This window comes from Ammospiza nelsoni, chromosome 3, assembly GCF_027579445.1.
Source record: "Ammospiza nelsoni isolate bAmmNel1 chromosome 3, bAmmNel1.pri, whole genome shotgun sequence".
Taxonomy (NCBI): domain Eukaryota; kingdom Metazoa; phylum Chordata; class Aves; order Passeriformes; family Passerellidae; genus Ammospiza; species Ammospiza nelsoni.
In genome coordinates, this window is record NC_080635.1 from 114,729,886 (window position 1) to 114,747,395 (window position 17,510).

At 53.3% G+C, this 17,510-nt stretch overlaps 1 protein-coding gene across 1 annotated transcript in view; it reads left to right on the top strand.

Annotated features, from left to right (window-relative positions):
- Positions 1–17,510, top strand: part of ASXL2 (ASXL transcriptional regulator 2) — a 50,931-nt gene continuing 33,421 nt past the window's right edge. The window contains exon 1 of the mRNA XM_059469555.1: positions 1–188. Within this exon, the coding sequence (XP_059325538.1) occupies positions 132–188 (57 nt within the window). The 5' untranslated portion in view covers positions 1–131. The remainder of the gene's footprint in view (positions 189–17,510) is intronic.

Consider the following 17,510-nt stretch of genomic DNA (forward strand, 5'->3'; position numbering starts at 1 on the left):
GCCAACATGGCGGCGGCGGCGGGCGCTGGGGCCGCCGCTCTCGGCGCCGCTCGCCTTTGAGGGGCCGCCGCCCCCGCCCCGCCGCGCCCGCCCGACACCCCCCGAGCGCCCCGAGCCCCGCCGCGTCCGACATGAGGGAGAAGGGCCGCAAGAAGAAGGGCAGGACCTGGGCAGAGGCCGCCCGGACGGTGCGCGGGGGGGCCGCGGGGCGGGTCGGAGGCCGCGGGGCGGGTCGGGGCGCTCCCGCCGGGGCTCGGGGGGGCGGCGGGGCCTGCCCGGCCGCCTGCAGAGCCGGCGGGGTTATTGTGACCTGGGCTCCGGTTGTTCCGTGCTTCCCGGCCGGGATTGCCCCGGGGAGCGGCGTGGGGGAGGGATTGCCGCTTGGATTTGCTGTGGAGAGCGAGGGGGGAAGTCAGAGCTGCCAGCAAGTGAGAGGCACCGGGGGTTTTTCCGTGTTTGCCGTGTTTTTTCGGTGTTTGCGGTGATTTCCGACACGCTCGGGTGCTGAGCTGCCCCCATTCAGCAGAGCTGCACATGTAAAAAGCGAATCTTTGCCTCTCGCTGTCCCAGCTGTACAAAAATTTGTCGCTGTCCTGGGCCGGGCACGGAGGGTGGAGAAAAGGGAAGTTCGGAATACGGGACGGGAATGAGAGAGGAAAACTCCGCAGGTGCGAAACGCTGAGCTCTGAGAGCTCCGCTCGCCCTTCCCAGCTCGGGATAAATCCCCCTCTCGGAGTGGAGGAGGAGCTGGGGCTTGGGAACCCTCCTGGAAGAGGGATCTGTTCAAACAAGACTTGAAAAGGCTGCCTGGGGAGCAAATGTAAATAGAAACCTGCGGCTGGGACTTGCAAGGGGTATTTTAATAAATAAATTCACTTGGACCTCGTGTTTACAGCGTGAAAGGCATCAGGGGAGCTGCTGTGTTCAGGAGATTCAGTGCAGGTGGAGATTTTTAAGAAATAATTTGCTGGCTTGCAGGCAGTTGCTCTGTGTGTAATTTTAACATTTTGTTTTGAAAGAACAGTGGCAGGGTCTCCAGGAGAGGGTAAAAATGGGATCAGCTCTTTTCCAGCCTCTGAGCATCCACTGAGCCCTTCCAGAATCCACTTAAGGGCTGAACTTATTCTCCACTGAGCCCTCTCCCCCCTGCAGGCTGCACCTTGCCCAGAGCCAGGAAAAAGGAGGAAAGGATGAGCAAATCCCTGCCAAAACCCCGGCTCTGGCAACCCTGTGTGCTCAGCAGCAATGCCAGGGCACTCTGGTCAAACTCCAGCTCCAGACTGCCCGGGTTTGGCTGAGTTTTGGGGCAGAAATCCTGCCTGGGGTTCTGGTTGTGTGCTGGGCTTGCAGGGAAGGTTTAAAGCTGTGCTAGGGAAGGTAAAATCTCTCAGGTGCCTTGTCCTGCTTTTGGAAGGTGACATAAAAGCGTCCCCGGGCTCAGGAATGTCTCCAGGTGTCCCCTCTGTGTGGGGGTTCCTTTCCTGAGCTTTGGGGTGACCCCCAGGGTGACCCCTGGGGTGCAGGGGCTGGGCCTGGGGCTCTGCTTGTCCAGGATCCAGCTTGGAAAAGCCCTCCCAGCCCAGCTGTGCCCAATGCCCACCCTGTCCCCAGCCCAGGGCACCCAGTGCCACATCCAGGACACAGGGGTGGGCACCCCAAACCTCCCTGAGCAGTTCCAAGGCCTGAGCCCCCTTTCCATGCAGAAATTCCTCCTGGTGCCCACCCTGAGCCCATTTCCCCTTGTCCAGAGCAGCTGCTGCAGGGCAGAGAGCTGGGGGCTCCACCTGCTGAAAATGACCCCAAACCATCACAGAGGGCCTGAGGAAGGTCATTGACAGAGATCTGAACTGCAAACAGCTCCAGGCAGAGATTGCTGGAACCTCACAGAATCCCAGGATCATTCAGGCTGGAAAATCCCTCCCAGCCCATCCAGTGCCACCTGTGCCCAGTGCCCACCCTGTGCCCAGCCCAGGGCACTCAGTGCCACATCCAGGTGCCACCTGCAGGGATGGGCACTGCCAACCTCCCTGGGCAGCCCCTGCCAAGGCCTGAGCACCCTTTCCATGCAGAAATTCCTCCTGGTGTCCACCCTGAGCCTGCCCTGGCCCAGCCTGAGGCCATTTCCCCTTGTCCTGTCCCTGTTCCCTGGCTGTCCCCTCCTGTCAGGGACTTGTGCAGAGCCACAAGGTCCCCCCTGAGCCTCCTTTTCTCCTCTCCCAGCTACCTCAGCTGCTCCTCAGACCTGGCTCTCCATGCAGGCTTATCCTGAGGAACTCCCCAGCTCCCTGCAGAGCAGCCTCAGGCCATCCCAGCTGCATTTTCTGGTCCCTCTCCTGCTCTCTCACCTCTGCACTGCTGCTCACAGGTGGTTGAGGCAGCTAAACCAGCAAAAACATTGGTTTTTTTTATAATTAACTTCTGGTGCTGATCTGTTCTTGCTCCACTTTAGCCCTCCTGGCCAGGAGTTTGGGGTTAGGTCTCCTCCAGTTCTGCAGTACATTGAGGTGAATTATACTTGAATTAACTGAATTAATTAATTTAGCTCAAAGGTGAGAGGAGGGAATTCCATGAAACTGCTGTGGAGAGCTGTGGGGCTGCAAACTGGGGCAGCAGGAGGTGAGGGAAGGTCCCCAGGAGGGCAGGAAGTCACTGTTGATAAACAGCCTGTTCTCATTTCCTGCCTCTCTCTGCAGCTGCACTGAGCTGGGACAGGCTGCTGCCCCTGCTGGGACAGGGCTGGGGTCCTGCAGCTCCAAACCCACCTGCAGGAGGTGCTGGGACAGGGCTGGGGTCCTGCAGCTCCAAATTCACCTGCAGGAGGTGCTGGGACAGGGCTGGGGTCCTGCAGCTCCAAACCCACCTGCAGGAGGTGCTGGGACAGGGCTGGGGTCCTGCAGCTCCAAATTCACCTGCAGGAGGTGCTGGGACAGGGCTGGGGTCTGCAGCTCCAAATTCACCTGCAGGAGGTGCTGGGACAGGGCTGGGGTCCTGCAGCTCCAAATTCACCTGCAGGAGGTGCTGGGACAGGGCTGGGGTCCTGCAGCTCCAAATTCACCTGCAGGAGGGGAGAAGCTGCTGCTGCTGGGAGTTCAGGGGGTGGGCAGCACACAGTTTGTGTTCAGGCTGTGCCAGGGCTGGAGTTGTGCCAGGTTCAGGTTGGGATCCTGCACCCAGAGCTGCTCCAGGGCTGGAGCCAGGCTGGCAGAGCTGGGGGTGCTCACCTGGATGGGAGAAGGATCCAGGGAGAGCTCAGAGCCCCTGGCAGGGCCTGAAGGGGCTCCAGGAGAGCTGCAGAGGGACTGGGGACAAGGCATGGGGGGACAGGAGCCAGGGAATGGCTCCCACTGACAGAGGGCAGGGCTGGATGGGAGACTGGGAATGAGGAATTGTTCCCTGGCAGGGTGGGCAGGCCCTGGCACAGGGTGCCCATGGTGCCTCAGGTTTGGCTTTTCTATTTTTCACATTCTGTGCTGCTTTAGTGTGTCCCAAATTGGACCCAAGATGAACCAAACTGGTCCCAAAATGAACCCAAGCTGAACCAAAATGGTCCCAAAATGGTCCCAAGATGAACCAAAATGGTCCCAAAATGGTCCCAAGATGAACCAAAATGGTCCCAAGATGAACCAAAATGGTCCCAAGATGAACCAAAATGGTCCCAAAATGAACCCAAGCTGAACCAAAATGGTCCCAAAATGGTCCCAAGATGAACCAAAATGGTCCCAAGATGAACCAAAATGGTCCCAAAATGAACCCAAGATGAACCAAAATGGTCCCAAAATGGTCCCAGGATGAACCAAAATGGTCCCAAAATGAGCCCAAGATGAACCAAAATGGCCCCAAAATGCAGAACCAGGCACGGGGTCTGTCACTGGGATCAGTTCTGCTCCATTTGCACCTTGCAGTTCATTGTCCCATTCCAGCTTTAGCCCATGCAGTCCCATCCTTGTTTTTCTCTCTCCTGTTTGTGCTCCTGGGCTGAGATTTGGGTCATTTGTCCTTGGTGCCCAGCTGGAGCAGGAATTGTTTTGTGTCCCTGCTCTGTGCCCAGAGCTCAGCATCCCTGATATGAAACCCAGACCCACACACTAAAGCAGCACAGAACGTGAAAAACAGAAAAGCCAAACCTGAGGCACCATGGGCACCCTGTGCCAGGGCCTGCCCACCCTGCCAGGGCACAATTCCTCATTCCCAATCTCCCATCCAGCCCTGCCCTCTGGCACTGGGAGCCATTCCCTGGGTCCTGTCCATCCTTTGTAAATTCTCTCTCTCCTGTTCACCCCCTCAGGCCCTGCAAGGCCACCCCAGAGCTTTCCCTTCTCCAGGTGAGCAATCCCAGCTGTCCCAGCCTTTCCTCAGCAGAGCTGCTCCATCCTCTGCTCACCTTGGTGCCTCCTGTTCTCCACAGCTCTCACTACCTCGTTGTTCCTGGGAAATGTCTGGAGGCTGCTGTGGAGCCCAGGAGGCTCCTCCTGGGGAGCCTGGCAGGGTTTGACACATCTCAGGGAGGTTCAGGGATTAATCCCAGCTTGCAGAATGAGCTGATACCTGAAGCTGGTAAAGTCTTCCTGTTTTGTTTGGTTTTTTTTTTTTTTTTTTTTTTTTTTTTCTGGAGGTGATTGTTTGTTGCTCTGTTGGGCTTTTTGGTGGTGCTTTATGTGGTTTTCAGCCCCTGAGGATTATCACAGCTCCTTCCCTGATCCCAGGCTGTGGCTGAGGATGAATTTCCAAGGCAGACGCGGTGCTGAGGTGAGGGCTGCTCTGTCCCAGCTGTGAAATGCCTTTGCAGAGGTTTCTGAAGGCCAGGGCAGGTGGTGGCCCCAGCTCTGGCACAGCTCTGTGTGTGCTGCCAGGGAATCACCTTGGCACTGCTTCCAGGGAAACAGCTCCTGCCTGGGCAGGGCTTGGCACAGACCCTGGCACACGTCCATGGAGAAGGGCACTCTGCTTCACTCCTCACTCACACACATCCCCAGGCAGCTGCAGCTCTTGGAGGGATTTTTCCTGAATTTTTTTCAAGCTTTTCCTGAAGGATTTCAGGAAAATCAGGTGCCCCTCACTGCGTGCTGGAGACCTGACAGGAGAGACCTGAAGGGGATGGAGCTGGGAAGGGAATGGAGCCCCAGGAGAGGCTGAGGGAGCTGGGAAGGGAATGGAGCCCCAGGAGGGGCTGAGGGAGCTGGGAAGGGGCTCAGCCTGGAGAAAAGGAGGCTCAGGGGGGACCTTGTGGCTCTGCACAGGTCCCTGACAGGAGGGACAGCCATGGGTGGTTGGGCTCTGCTGCCAGGGAACAGGGACAGGACAAGGGGAAATGGCCTCAGGCTGGGCCAGGGCAGGCTCAGGGTGGACACCAGGAGGAATTTCTGCATGGAAAGGGTGCTCAGGCCTTGGCAGGGGCTGCCCAGGGAAGTTGGCAGTGCCCATCCCTGCAGGTGTCACCTGGATGTGGCACTGGGTGCCCTGGGCTGGGGACAGGGTGGGCATTGGGCAAAGCTGGCACTGGATGCTTTGGAGGGATTTTCCAGCCTCAGGGTCTCTGGGATTCTCTCACTTCCCAGTACAGCCAGATTGCAGCTCTGGGCTCAGCTGCATCCTCTGCCACCTGCACTTCTGCTCCTGGCAGTTGTAGTGAGCTGAAATCTGCTTTGAGCTCATCCTGGGCATCTCTAACGCACGAATGGAGGCTTAAAAATGGTTCCTGTGTGGAGACAGAACCTGTGCAGGGTGAGGGGGAAGTGTAATCCCCTCTGATGGCTGCAGCAAAGCAGCAGACTACAAAATCCTCCTTCCAGTCACAATAATCCCATTATTGGCCTGCTGTTTGCAACACTCATTTCCAAGTTCCTTTGCTCCTGCTGGGAATTTTAACCTCTTCCCGGGCTCTGAGGTGCTGCAGGTGCCACCCCTGCAGCTGTGGCTGTGCAGGTGCTTGCTGGAGCTGGGTGAAGCCCATTTTTCATAGGTGGGGCTGCTTTGGTTGTAATTACAAGCCCAATTAGCAGCACAGCAGTTCCGCAGCTGCCCCAGGGGCTGGCTCTGGGCCTGGCAGGGCTGCCCACCTTTCCCAGGGTGGCAGAGCAGCTGGAAAAGCCCTGGGCTGTGCAGAGCAAGGAGAGGTGGCTGTGCCTGGAGGGGAGCCCCAGGTGTGCCCCCGGTGCCTCTGCCAGCAGTTTGTGATGCTGTGAAAATTGGAATTCCCAGGTGGAAATGTGAGCAGCTCCTCTCCACTGCTGTGCTCCAGGAGACAAACTCAGAGCTGGTGAAGGACCCCAGAGATATTCCCTGTATTCTATAGAGTCACAGTTTGGGTTGGAAAGGAGCTTAAATGTGACCTCACGCCATGGCAGGGACACATTTCACTGTCCCAGGGTGCTCCAGCCCCAGTGTCCAACCTGGCCTTGGACAATTGCAGGGATTCAGGGGCAGCTCTGGGAATTCCTTCCCAGCCCCTCCCCACCCTCCCAGGGAGCAATTTCCTTGTTTAGAGCCATAAACGTGCTGTAGGTGTGGATTTTACCACAGAGCTCTGCCACACTTTTGCTTGGTCTGTCTTGTGAGGAATGCTATTCACTTTAAAAAAATTTTAAAGGTTTATTAAAACCTTGTCAAAAATACAACAGCAGACTGAATAGAGAAAAAAGGCAGAGGAGTTTCTCACCATGTGCTCACCCCACAAGGAGGTTTTGCCTTTTAACCCTTTAGCCCTTCCCAACGTTGTGTCCATTGATTAATTTTTATTGTCCAGTGGTGGAGTTTAAATCCCTAAATCTTGATTGGATGTCAGGATGCCATAGTGACAATCCCACCCTCCCAAAATCCCAATCCCAGGGCACTCTCTGATAACAACACAAGGGGAATAAAAGATAACTGTAAATATAAAACTTCTCCTAACATATATTTACCTTTTTTAAGGTGATATTTACCTTTTATGATGATATCTACCTTTTAATTGTGAATCAACCATGGCATCACTCATCTGTCACGGTCTGGTTCCTGTGATTTGGGCAGGTGGGGGATAAAAGATAACTATTAATCTATAAAACTACTCCTCATATATATACAGGATATTTACCTTTTAATTGTGAGTCAACCATGGCATCACTCAACTGTCACAGTCTGGTTCCTGTGATTTGGGCAGGGGGGGTAAAACAAATCTATAAAACTTCTCCTAACATGTGTACATGATATTTACCTTTGAATTGTGAGAGTCATTCATGGCATCACTCATCTAACTCATCTATCACAGTCTGGTTCATGGGATTTGGGCGGGAGGGGGGTAAAAGATAACTATAAATCTGTAAAACTTCTAACATGTCTACATTATATTTACCTTTTCATTGTGAGAATCAGCCATGGCATTGCTCACAGTCAGGTTCCTGTGATTTGGGCAGGGGGGGTAAAACGTAATGATAAATCTATAAAACTTCTCCTAACATATATACATGATATTTACCTTTTAATTGTGAGTTACCCATGGCCTCATCACTCATCTGTCACAGTTTGGGTCATGGAATTTGGGCAGGAGGGGGGTAAAAGATAACTATAAATCTATAAAACTTCTTCTGACATGTATATTTGATATTTACTTTTTATTGTGAGAGTCACCCATGACATCACTCACCTGTCACAGTTTGGGTCATGGAATTTGGGCGGGGGGGGGTAAAACATAAATCTATAAAATGTCTCCTGACATATATACATGATATTGAGCTTTTAGTTGTGAGAGTCACCCCTGGCATCACTCATCTCTCCCAGTCTGGTTCATGGGATTTTTGCAGGGGGATTCTGGAGCTGCTGCAGCCCTGGGGCAGCTCCTCCTGCTCAGGCTGTGCTCTCCTCCCCAGGCAGCTCAGCCCTGCCCCTGAGCATTGCAGGGCAAGGCTTTTGCACTGTAAAACCCAACATCAGTGATATTTCTTGGTATAAAACCCTAAACCAGTGATGTTTCCTGGTGCAAAATCCCAGGCTTGGTTTAGCTTGGAGGCACCTGAGGGATCACCTGTGCCACCCCTTTGGAGCAGCTGCAGGAGGTGGAAATGCACCTGGTCACAGCTCTTTGGTGGCTGGGACAAGTAAATCAAATAAATCAGCTCCTGTTAAATGTGCTTGGATGTGCTCTCAGAGGGTTTTGTGATTTCCTCTGCCATATCTCACTGGCAGGGCCAGAAGTGATTCTTTGGCTGTATCCAAGTCCTATTCCCTTATTGTCTTTCTCCTGAGCTCTGTCCACTCTGTCATGGAATGGTTTTGGGTTCTGTCCAATGAAATAGTTCTGAGTTCTGTCCAGTCTCTCATAGAATGGTTTTGGGTTCTGTCCAATATTTCATAGAATGGTTTTGGGTTCTGTCCAGTCTGTCATGGAATTATTTTGAGTTCTGGCCATTCTATCATGGAATGGTTTGGAGTTCTGTCCAATGAAATAGTTTTGAGTTCTGTCCATTCTCTCATGGAATGGTTTGGAGTTCTGTCCAATATTTCATGGAATGATTTTGAGTTCTGTCCATTCTCTCATGGAATTGTTTTGAGTTCTGTCCATTCTGTCATGGAATGCTTTTGAGTTCTGTCCAATGGAATAGTTTGGAGTTCTGTCCAATATGTCATGGAATGGTTTTGAGTTCTGTGCAATGGAATGGTTCTGAGCTCTGTCCAGTCTTTCATGGACTGGTTCTGAGTTCTGTCCAATATCTCATGGAATGGTTTTGAGTTCTGTCCAATGGAATGGTTCTGAGTTCTGTCCAGTCTCTCGTGGAATGGTTCTGAGCTCCCTTTGGAGGGTGTTGGGGTTCAGGGAGGTTCAGGCTTTCTCCTTCATCCTGCTCTCATGTGCTTGCATCTGATTCTGCAGCAGAAGCAGAAGAATCATTGGGTCTTCATCTGTCTCTGGTAGTCCTGGGGTTGTTTATTCCCATGGCATGTTTATGGAAAGAGGGAAATTCAAATTGTGCAGACCCCAGTGTGGCCCAGTCTGAGGTGTTGTTGTGAAAATTCAAATTGTGGAGACCCTTTCCCCTTCCCCCTCTCAGAGATTCTGCAAGGAAGAATTTCAGTTCAAGGGTTTGGCTTGTAGGTGATTTGTAAATAAAACCAGTAACAAACTGCTTTTATTTACAGTCTCAACACACAGGACACTTCCCTTAAATGTGCTTCAAATGTCATTTCTTGTGACACTTCCCTTAACAGGGCACCAAATGTCCTTCAAATGTCATTTTTGTGACACTTCAGGCCACTGAGGCTTCCTGTCCATCTTTGAGCTGCTGTTTCCTGCAGGTCTGTAGGCAGCTTTTTGTGTTTTCCAGCCTTGAAAGGAAGGGATGAGGGCTGAGGTTTCCCCTGTGCTCCAGATGGGAAGGAATATTTATCTCTAAGTTGTGAGTTTGATAGTATTTTATTAATACTGGCAGCTCAGTCAATGAGCAGCAACAAAATACAGCACAGCAATGGGAAATGGTGACACTGGGACAGTGGTGACAATGGGAAATGGTGACATTGGGACAGTGGGAAATGGTGATGTTGGGACAATGTTGACAGATAAAATGGTGACAGTGGTGACAATTGGAAATGGTGACATTGTGACAGTGGGAAATGGTGACGTTGGGACAATGTTGACAAATAAAATGGTGACAGTGGTGACAATTGGAAATGGTGACATTGTGACAGTGGGAAATGGTGACATTGGGACAATGTTGACAAATGGTGACCCTGGTGACAATGGGAAATGCTCCAGCCCTGTGCCAGCTCCATGGCTGAAGGCAGGCACTGCTGCAGGGCTTGAGCTCAAACATGAATTTATTCAATATTGACAGCTCAGTGTCAGAGCAGTGCTGCAGGTCTGCTTGGTGTGAACCCCAAATTCCTGTGCTGTGGGGGCAGCCTGAGTGGACAGCCAGGAGTGGTGCAGGTCTGTCTTAGGAATAATAATTACAACTGATAATTATCTCTTGCTGATAATTGTCACTATAGGACATGAAATAAATCAACAGGAAAACTGGAATCTCCAAGGGAAAAAGAAGGACAGTTTAATTTCTGACTCCAGCATTTATAGATTTTCAAAAGTGACAGTGGATTGGAGGATGACAGTGCCACCTCTCCAATGACACTGGACAAACCAACAGTCCATCAAATGTCTCCTCCTCCAGAAAAGAATGTAAAAGAATGAGTTATTTACAGAAAACGTGTGAGAAAGTTCCTCACAGGAATGTAAACATCAGAAGGCTTAGAAGAACAGGGTGACAGATAATTCACTCTTAGATCCCCTGTACAACCTTCTCAAACCCTCAGGGATGGCACAGAGGGGTTTTTGGGAAAGGCCACCCTGTTAGTCCCCCCAGCAGACACAAATCCCTCTCCCACCTCATCCCCAGGTTGTCCTGGTGTTCTACTCCAACCCCACCTTGGAGCTGTTCCAGTTTATCTGCTGGGCTGAATCCAGGGGTGTGAATTTAGGGGTGTGAATTCAGAGATGTGAATTCGGGGGTGTGAATTCAGGGATGTGAATTTAAGGATGTGAATCCAGGGGTGTGAATTTAGGGATGGGAATTCATGGTGGTGAATTTAGGGATGGGAATCCAGGGATGTGCATTCAGGGTTGTAAATTCAGGGATGTGAATTCAGGGGCATGAATTTGAGGATGTGAATTCAGGGTTTGTATATTCAGGGGTGTGAATTTAGGGATGTGAATTCAGGGATGTGAATTCAGGGTTGTGATTTAGGGATATGAATTTAGGGATATAAATTTAGGGATGTGAATTCAGGGGTGTAAAATCAGGGATGTGAATTCAGGGGTGTGAATTTAGGGATGTGAATTCAAGGATGTGAATCTAAGGATGTGAATTCAGGGTTCTGAATGTAGGGATGTGAATTTAGGGATGTGAATTTAAGGATGTGATTTCAGGGATGTGAATTCAGGAGTGTAAATTTAGGGATGTGAATTCAGAGATGTGAATTCAGGGTTGTAAGCTCCCAGGCCAGAAGCTTTGAGTGCTTTTCTAGGGGGTCACTCCTGCTTTTCCCCACAAAAATCCCTCCTAGCCAGCAAACCTCTCCTGGCCTTTGGGGCTGCTGTAACCCTGTTGGGATTTTTTCAAGGAGGAGTTGGGCTGGATTCCTGTGGGTCTCTTCCAGCTCAGGATATCCTGTGATTCTCTGGAGCTGTTTATTCTCCACTTAGAGCTGGAGGAGCTTTGGAAGCTGGTGGGAGCTCAGGGCAGTTTCAGAATGCTCATGGAGTCTTTTGGTTGGACAAGTTTTCCACTGATCCAGAAACTGAAGAAGCACCTCAGTGTCCTTGTGGAGGGATATTTGAAATGAAGCATCAGAAATCAGAAAGTTTAGAGGGCAGGGATGGATGGGGTATTGGGAATTGGGAATTGTTCCCTGGCAGGGTGCCCAGAGCAGCTGGGGCTGCCCCTGGATCCCTGGCAGTGCCCAAGGCCAGGCTGGACACTGGGACAGTAAAGGTTGGGCAGGAATGTGCCCAGGGAAGGAGGGAGGTGACTCTGGGATCCCCCAGCTGAGATGTCCCCAGGGAAGGAGGGAGGTGACTCTGGGATCTCCCAGTTGGGCAGGGATGTCCCCAGGGAGGAGGTGGCTCTGGGATCTTCCAGCAGGACAGGGATGTCCCCAGGGAAGGAGGTGACTCTGGGATCCCCCAGTTGGACAGGGATGTCCCCAAGGAGAGAGGTGGCTCTGGGATCTTCCAGCAGGACAGGGATGTCCCCAAGGGAGGAGGTGGCTCTGGGATCTCCCAGTTGGACAGGGATGTCCCCAAGGAGAGAGGTGGCTCTGGGATCTCCCAGTTGGGCAGGGATGTCACCAGGGAAGGATGGAGGTGGCTCTGGGATCTTCCAGCAGGACAGGGATGTCCCCAGGGAGGAGGTGACTGTGGGATCTTCCAGCAGGACAGGGATGTCCCCAGGGAGGAGGTGACTGTGGGATCTTCCAGCAGGACAGGGATGTCCCCAGGGAAGGAGGTGACTCTGGGATCCCCCAGTTGGACAGGGATGTCCCCAGGGAAGGAGGTGACTCTGGGATCCCCCAGTTGGGCAGGGATGTCCCCAAGGGAGGAGGTGGCTCTGGGATCCCCCAGCTGAGATGTCCCCAGGCAGGGAGGTGGCTCTGGGATCTCCCTCCCCTGCTGCTGCTCCAGCCCTGTGCCAGCTCAGTGTGAAATGTGCCCTTTAGTGGCACCTGGCTCCTGATGCCACAGGATTGTCCATCCCTCCCTGACCTGCTTTCTGCCTAAATCCTGGCCAGCATTTGCCTAATGGGATGAGTGGAGCAGATCCTGCAATCTGGGTCAAGTCCTTCATCCCCCCGGGGCTCCTGTTGTGTTTTCTGGGGGTGACTGAGACTGAGCAGCAATTTCACATCCTCTGGAGTTTTTTAGGGCTGACCCGCTTGTGTGCCAGGCTGGCATTGCAGGGTGATGCCCTGCTGGCAGCAGATGGGCAGCTTCTCCCATTTCCATGGTGGCTGCAGCTGGAATTCCCTCCTGGATGTGAGGCTGAGGTGGAACCAGATGATCAGGTTTTGCTGCCTGCCTCTGCAGAGCTTGTCTGAGCCCGGTGGGAGCTGCTCAGCTGCTTGCATTCGTGGATTCAGGAAGTTTAGGTTCTATTTCCAGGAAGGAACCCGAGTGGAAGTGCTGATTGTGTTTATAACATCAGTTTTAAATCCAGTTTTAAATCCTTCTTTGTATAAGGGAATAACCAATAGGACGAATTCCAGAGTGCATTTTTGCCAAAGCTTTGCTGGTCTGAGGTTCTCCTTCACATCCAGCTGTGGAGGATCTCTGGATTAAACCTTGATGGGCTGATAAAAACACCCCCAAACAACCCCATTAAACCTTGATGGGCTGATAAAAACACCTCCAGAAAACCCCAACCACTTCAAACACGGGTTTTAATTGTGAACACTGCCTGATCCAGGTTTATGTGGGCAGCACTTGCATCTCTCAGAGCTTTCCCAAATGCATCTCTCAGAGCTTTCCCAAATGCCTCTCTCAGAGCTTTCCTAAATGCAGCAGAGTGTGGTCAGCTCTTTCATTGACAATGAGCTTGGCTCAGTTGGCCAGAGCTGAGTTCCCTCTCAGACTCTGTAGGATTTTATTTCTATACACACAGTGACTAAAATGACTCGGGTGAAAGATCTGGTATGGGATTAAAAGGGCAGAGGAGAGGGCAGAAGCTCCTTAAGGTGTATCAGCTCTTTAAAGGTGCATCTGTTTTGCTGAGAGTCTCTTTAATCCTCGTTCCTGGTTCTCCTGGAGCAGCCTGTGTGGCAGCAGGAGCGTGAGCTGCTTTGTTTATCTGCTGTGAAACATTTCCTGGAGAGCGCAGAGAGGCTGTTGGCAGGGCAGGGCACCCTGGGCTGGGCTGGCACCTGCTCTGGCCTTGCCCAGCCCAAGGAGCTCTGATCCCGGGCTGGCAGAGCCCCGGCGAGCCAGGAGGGGCAGCTGGGGGAGCCACAGGGCCATGGAGGGTGGGAAAGGCTCCAGGAGCAGGGAGTGCAGCCTGGTGACGGGGTCTGTGCCCTGTGCTCTGAGATTGGTGTGCTTTGGGGGTTCAGGGGGCCATCTGTGCTTTGGGGGTTCTGGGAACCATCTGTGTGCTTTGGGGCTTCTGGGAACCACCTGTGTGCTTTGGGGGTTCTGGGAACCATCTGTGTGCTTTGGGGGTTCAGGGGGCCATCTGTGTGCTTTGGGGGTTCAGGGGGCCATCTGTGTGCTTTGGGGCTTCTGGGAGCCACCTGTGTGCTTTGGGGGTTCAGGGGGCCATCTGTGCTTTGAGGGTTCAGGGAAACATCTCTCTGTGTGCTTTGGGGGTTCAGAGAGCCACCTGTGTGCTTTGGGGGTTCAGGGAGCCACCTGTGTGCTTTGGGGGTTCTGGGAACCACCTGTGTGCTTTGGGGGTTCTGGGAACCATCTGTGTGCTTTGGGGGTTCAGAAAGCCATCTGTGTGCTTTGGGGGTTCAGGGGGCCATCTGTGTGCTTTGGGGGTTCAGGGAGCCATCTGTGTGCTTTGGGGGTTCAGGGAAACATCTCTCTGTGTGCTTTGGGGGTTCTGGGAGCCCTCTGTGTGCTTTGGGGGTCTGGGATTCATCTGTGTGCTTTGCTTTGGGGGTTCTGGGAGCCCTCTGTGTGCTTTTGGAAACCCATCCTGAGCCCATCATGGGGACACTCAGGGCAAGAGAGTCCTGGAGGGGCTGGGGCATGTCCAGGGAAGGGAATGGAGCCCCAGGAGAGGCTGAGGGAGCTGGGAAGGGAATGGAGCCCCAGGAGAGGCTGAGGGAGCTGGGAAGGGGCTCAGCCTGGAGAAAAGGAGGCTCAGGGGGGACCTTGTGGCTCTGCACAAGTCCCTGCCAGGAAGGGACAGCCAGGGAACAGGGACAGGACAAGGGGAAATGGCCTCAGGCTGGGCCAGGGCAGGCTCAGGGTGGATATTTGGAGCAATTCCCACCTGGAAAGGGCTGTCCTGCCCTGGCACAGCTGCCCAGGGAGGTTTGAGGTGCCCATCCCTGGAGGAATTTAAAAGCCCTGTGGATGTGGCACTTGGGGACATGGGGCAGTGGTGGCTTTGGCAGTGCTGGGCAATGAGTTGGACTTGGTGATCTCCAAGGGCTTTTCCAATCTAAAGGACTCTGTGGTTCCAGGAATGTCCTGGAGAACAGGGACAGCTGGCAGAGCTGGTTGGTCTTCCCCTGTGACCTTCCCAGAGCAGCCCAGCAGGGTTTGCAGGGAGCTAGGCGGGGGTGGCAGGAGGCCAGACCTGTGCAGCCTCACCCTGCTGAGCTCAGGGCCCTGTGGACATTGAAGGGTTAACACCTGGGAGAGGTGCAGGGACAGAAGTGGAGCAGCTTTTCTCCCCTCTGCCCTGGCTGAGGTTCCCTGGTGGAACTCAGCCTTCACTGGGGACAGATTAATCAAATTTGATTAATTTGAGCCACATGGAGCACATCCAGGGAGGGAAATTTGGGATAACACAGTGCCCAGGAGGAAAATGCCCAGTCAGAGTTTGGTGTGGTGGAAATGGCCCTGAGCTCCCTGTGGATGGATCTCAGCTTCACTCCTCTCCTGATTTCACCTGAAAAGGTGAAAGCACAGATGGAAATGGAGATATCCTCCATTTCTGGCCTTCCAGCTTTTGGTGCAGCTCCTGGCTGGTGGCACAGGGTGAGCCGTGTCCTGGGCAGAGCTGTGTGATGGAAACCAAAAGCTGCTCTGGCCTGGCTGCCATCGCTCTGCAAACACCCCAGAGCTCTGCATCCTTTGCTGTGGAGAGTTTCAGTAGAGCTGGGATGAGCCCCTGAGGCTGTGGCAGTGCCAACAAATCCCACTTCCATCTCACGGAGCAGCTGGGGCTGCCCCTGCATCCCTGGCAGTGCCCAAGGCCAGGTTGGCAGGGCTTGGAGTCACCTGGGATGCTGGAAGGTGTCCCTGCCATGGCCCTGGATGGGCTTTGGGGCCCCTTCCCACCCAAACCAACCCGTGGTTCTGTGAAAGTCAGGATTTAACAGCATTAAAAAGAGATTTTCCAGGATGGGGATGCTCAGCTGGAGCATCCAGAGCTGCATGCAGGGATCTGTTCTGGGAGCAGGGAGGTGCTGCAGCTCAGCAGGGCCTGGCAGAGCCGTTCCAGGACAGCTGGACTGGGATAAACTGGGGATCCCTGAGGGGACTGGGATAAACTGGGGATGCCTGAGGGAATGGGATAAACTGGGGATGGATTCCTGAGGGAATGAGGGGAATAGGATAAGCTGGGGATCCCTGAGGGAATGAAGGAACTGGGATAACCTGGGGGTCCCTGAGGGAATGAGGGGATTGGTATAAACTGGGAATCCCTGAGGGGACTGGGATAACCTGGGGATGGATCCCTGAGGGAATGAGGGGACTGGGATAACCTTGGGGTCCCCGAGACTGGGATAACCTGGGGATCCCCGAGGGAATGAGGGGACTGGGATAAACCTGGGTATCCTTGAGGGGACTGGGATAAGCTGGGGATCCGTGAGGGAATGAGGGAACTGGGATAAACCTGGGGGTCCCTGAGGGAACTGGGATAACCTGGAGATCCCTGAAACTGGGATAACCTGGAGATCCCTGAAACTGGGATAACCTGGGGATGGATCCCTGAGGGAATGAGGGGACTGGGATAACTTGGGGATCCCCTAGGGAATGAGGGGACTGGGATAAACCTGGGGGTCCCTGAGGGAACTGGGATAAGCTGGGGATCCCTGAGGGGACTGGGATAAACCTGGCGATGGATCCCTGAGGGAATGAGGGGACTGGGATAACCTTGGGATGGATGCCCACGGTAGTGAGGGGCAGGGTCCTGCAGGGCTGGGGGTTCTGCTCAAGAGAGGAGGGGGAACTGCTCCCGTCCTTCTGCAGAGTCCCCCTGGGTTTGTGCTGAGCCTAAGTCAGGCCTGGCCTTTGATGTGCTGGGCTCGGGTCAGAGCTGATGATTAAGAGGAAACGAGGCATTTCCTGCCCATCCCCCTCCCCAGCACGAATATGGCCTGAAATGTCCCGAAATATCCCGGTGACGTGTGGTGAGTGGCATCTGCCTGCTGCAGCAGCTCCCCGCAGCTGCAGCTCTGCCTGCCAGACCCCGGGGAGCAGCTCAGGGACCCCAGGGGCCGGGGCAGGGCTGGTGCTGGGGCGCTTCAACAAAAAAAAACATTCTGGGGGCCAGAGTTGGGAACTTGGTGTGTGCAGGGGGTTTCAAACAGCCTCTTGCTGGAATTGTGGGTGCTGAGAATTTCAGACTTTCTGCGCTGAGAATTTCAGACTTTCTGTGCTGAGAATTTCAGACTTTCTGTGCTGAGAATTTCAGACTTTCTGTGCTGAGAATTTCAGACTTTCTGCGCTGAGAATTTCAGACTTTCTGTGCTGAGAATTTCAGACTTTCTGTGCTGACACACTCTGACCCCCAGGACAGCACTGCATTTGACCTGAGGCCGTGGAGAAGCTTCCAGAATTGATTGAGAGCACTGGGATTGTGGGTGTGGAGTTGGGTACAAGTGTGTGACGTCACAGGGTGGAAAACTTGGAGTCTGGGGGCTTAGAATATGGAATAAATATGGGGCAAAATGGAGGCTTTAGAGTGGTGGCTGGTTCTTCTTCTTCTTCTCCTCCTTCTCCTCCTTCTCCTCCTTCTCCTCCTTCTCCTCCTTCTCCTCCTTCTCCTCCTTCTCCTCCTTCTCCTCCTTCTCCTCCTTCTCCTCCTTCTCCTCCTTCTCCTCCTTCTCCTCCTTCTCCTCCTTCTCCTCCTTCTCCTCCTTCTCCTCCTTCTCCTCCTTCTCCTTCCTTCTCCTCCTTTTCCTTCCTTCTCCTCCTTCCTTTTCCTTCCTTCTCCTTCTTCTCCTTTTCTTCTCCTTCCTCACCATCTTCTCCTTCTTCTTCACTTTGTTCTTCTCCTTCACCTACTTCTCCTTCTTCTTCTCCTTCCTCACCTTCTTCTTCTTTATTTGTCCTTCTCCTTCTTTTTCCTCACCACCACCTTCTTCTGCTTCCTCAT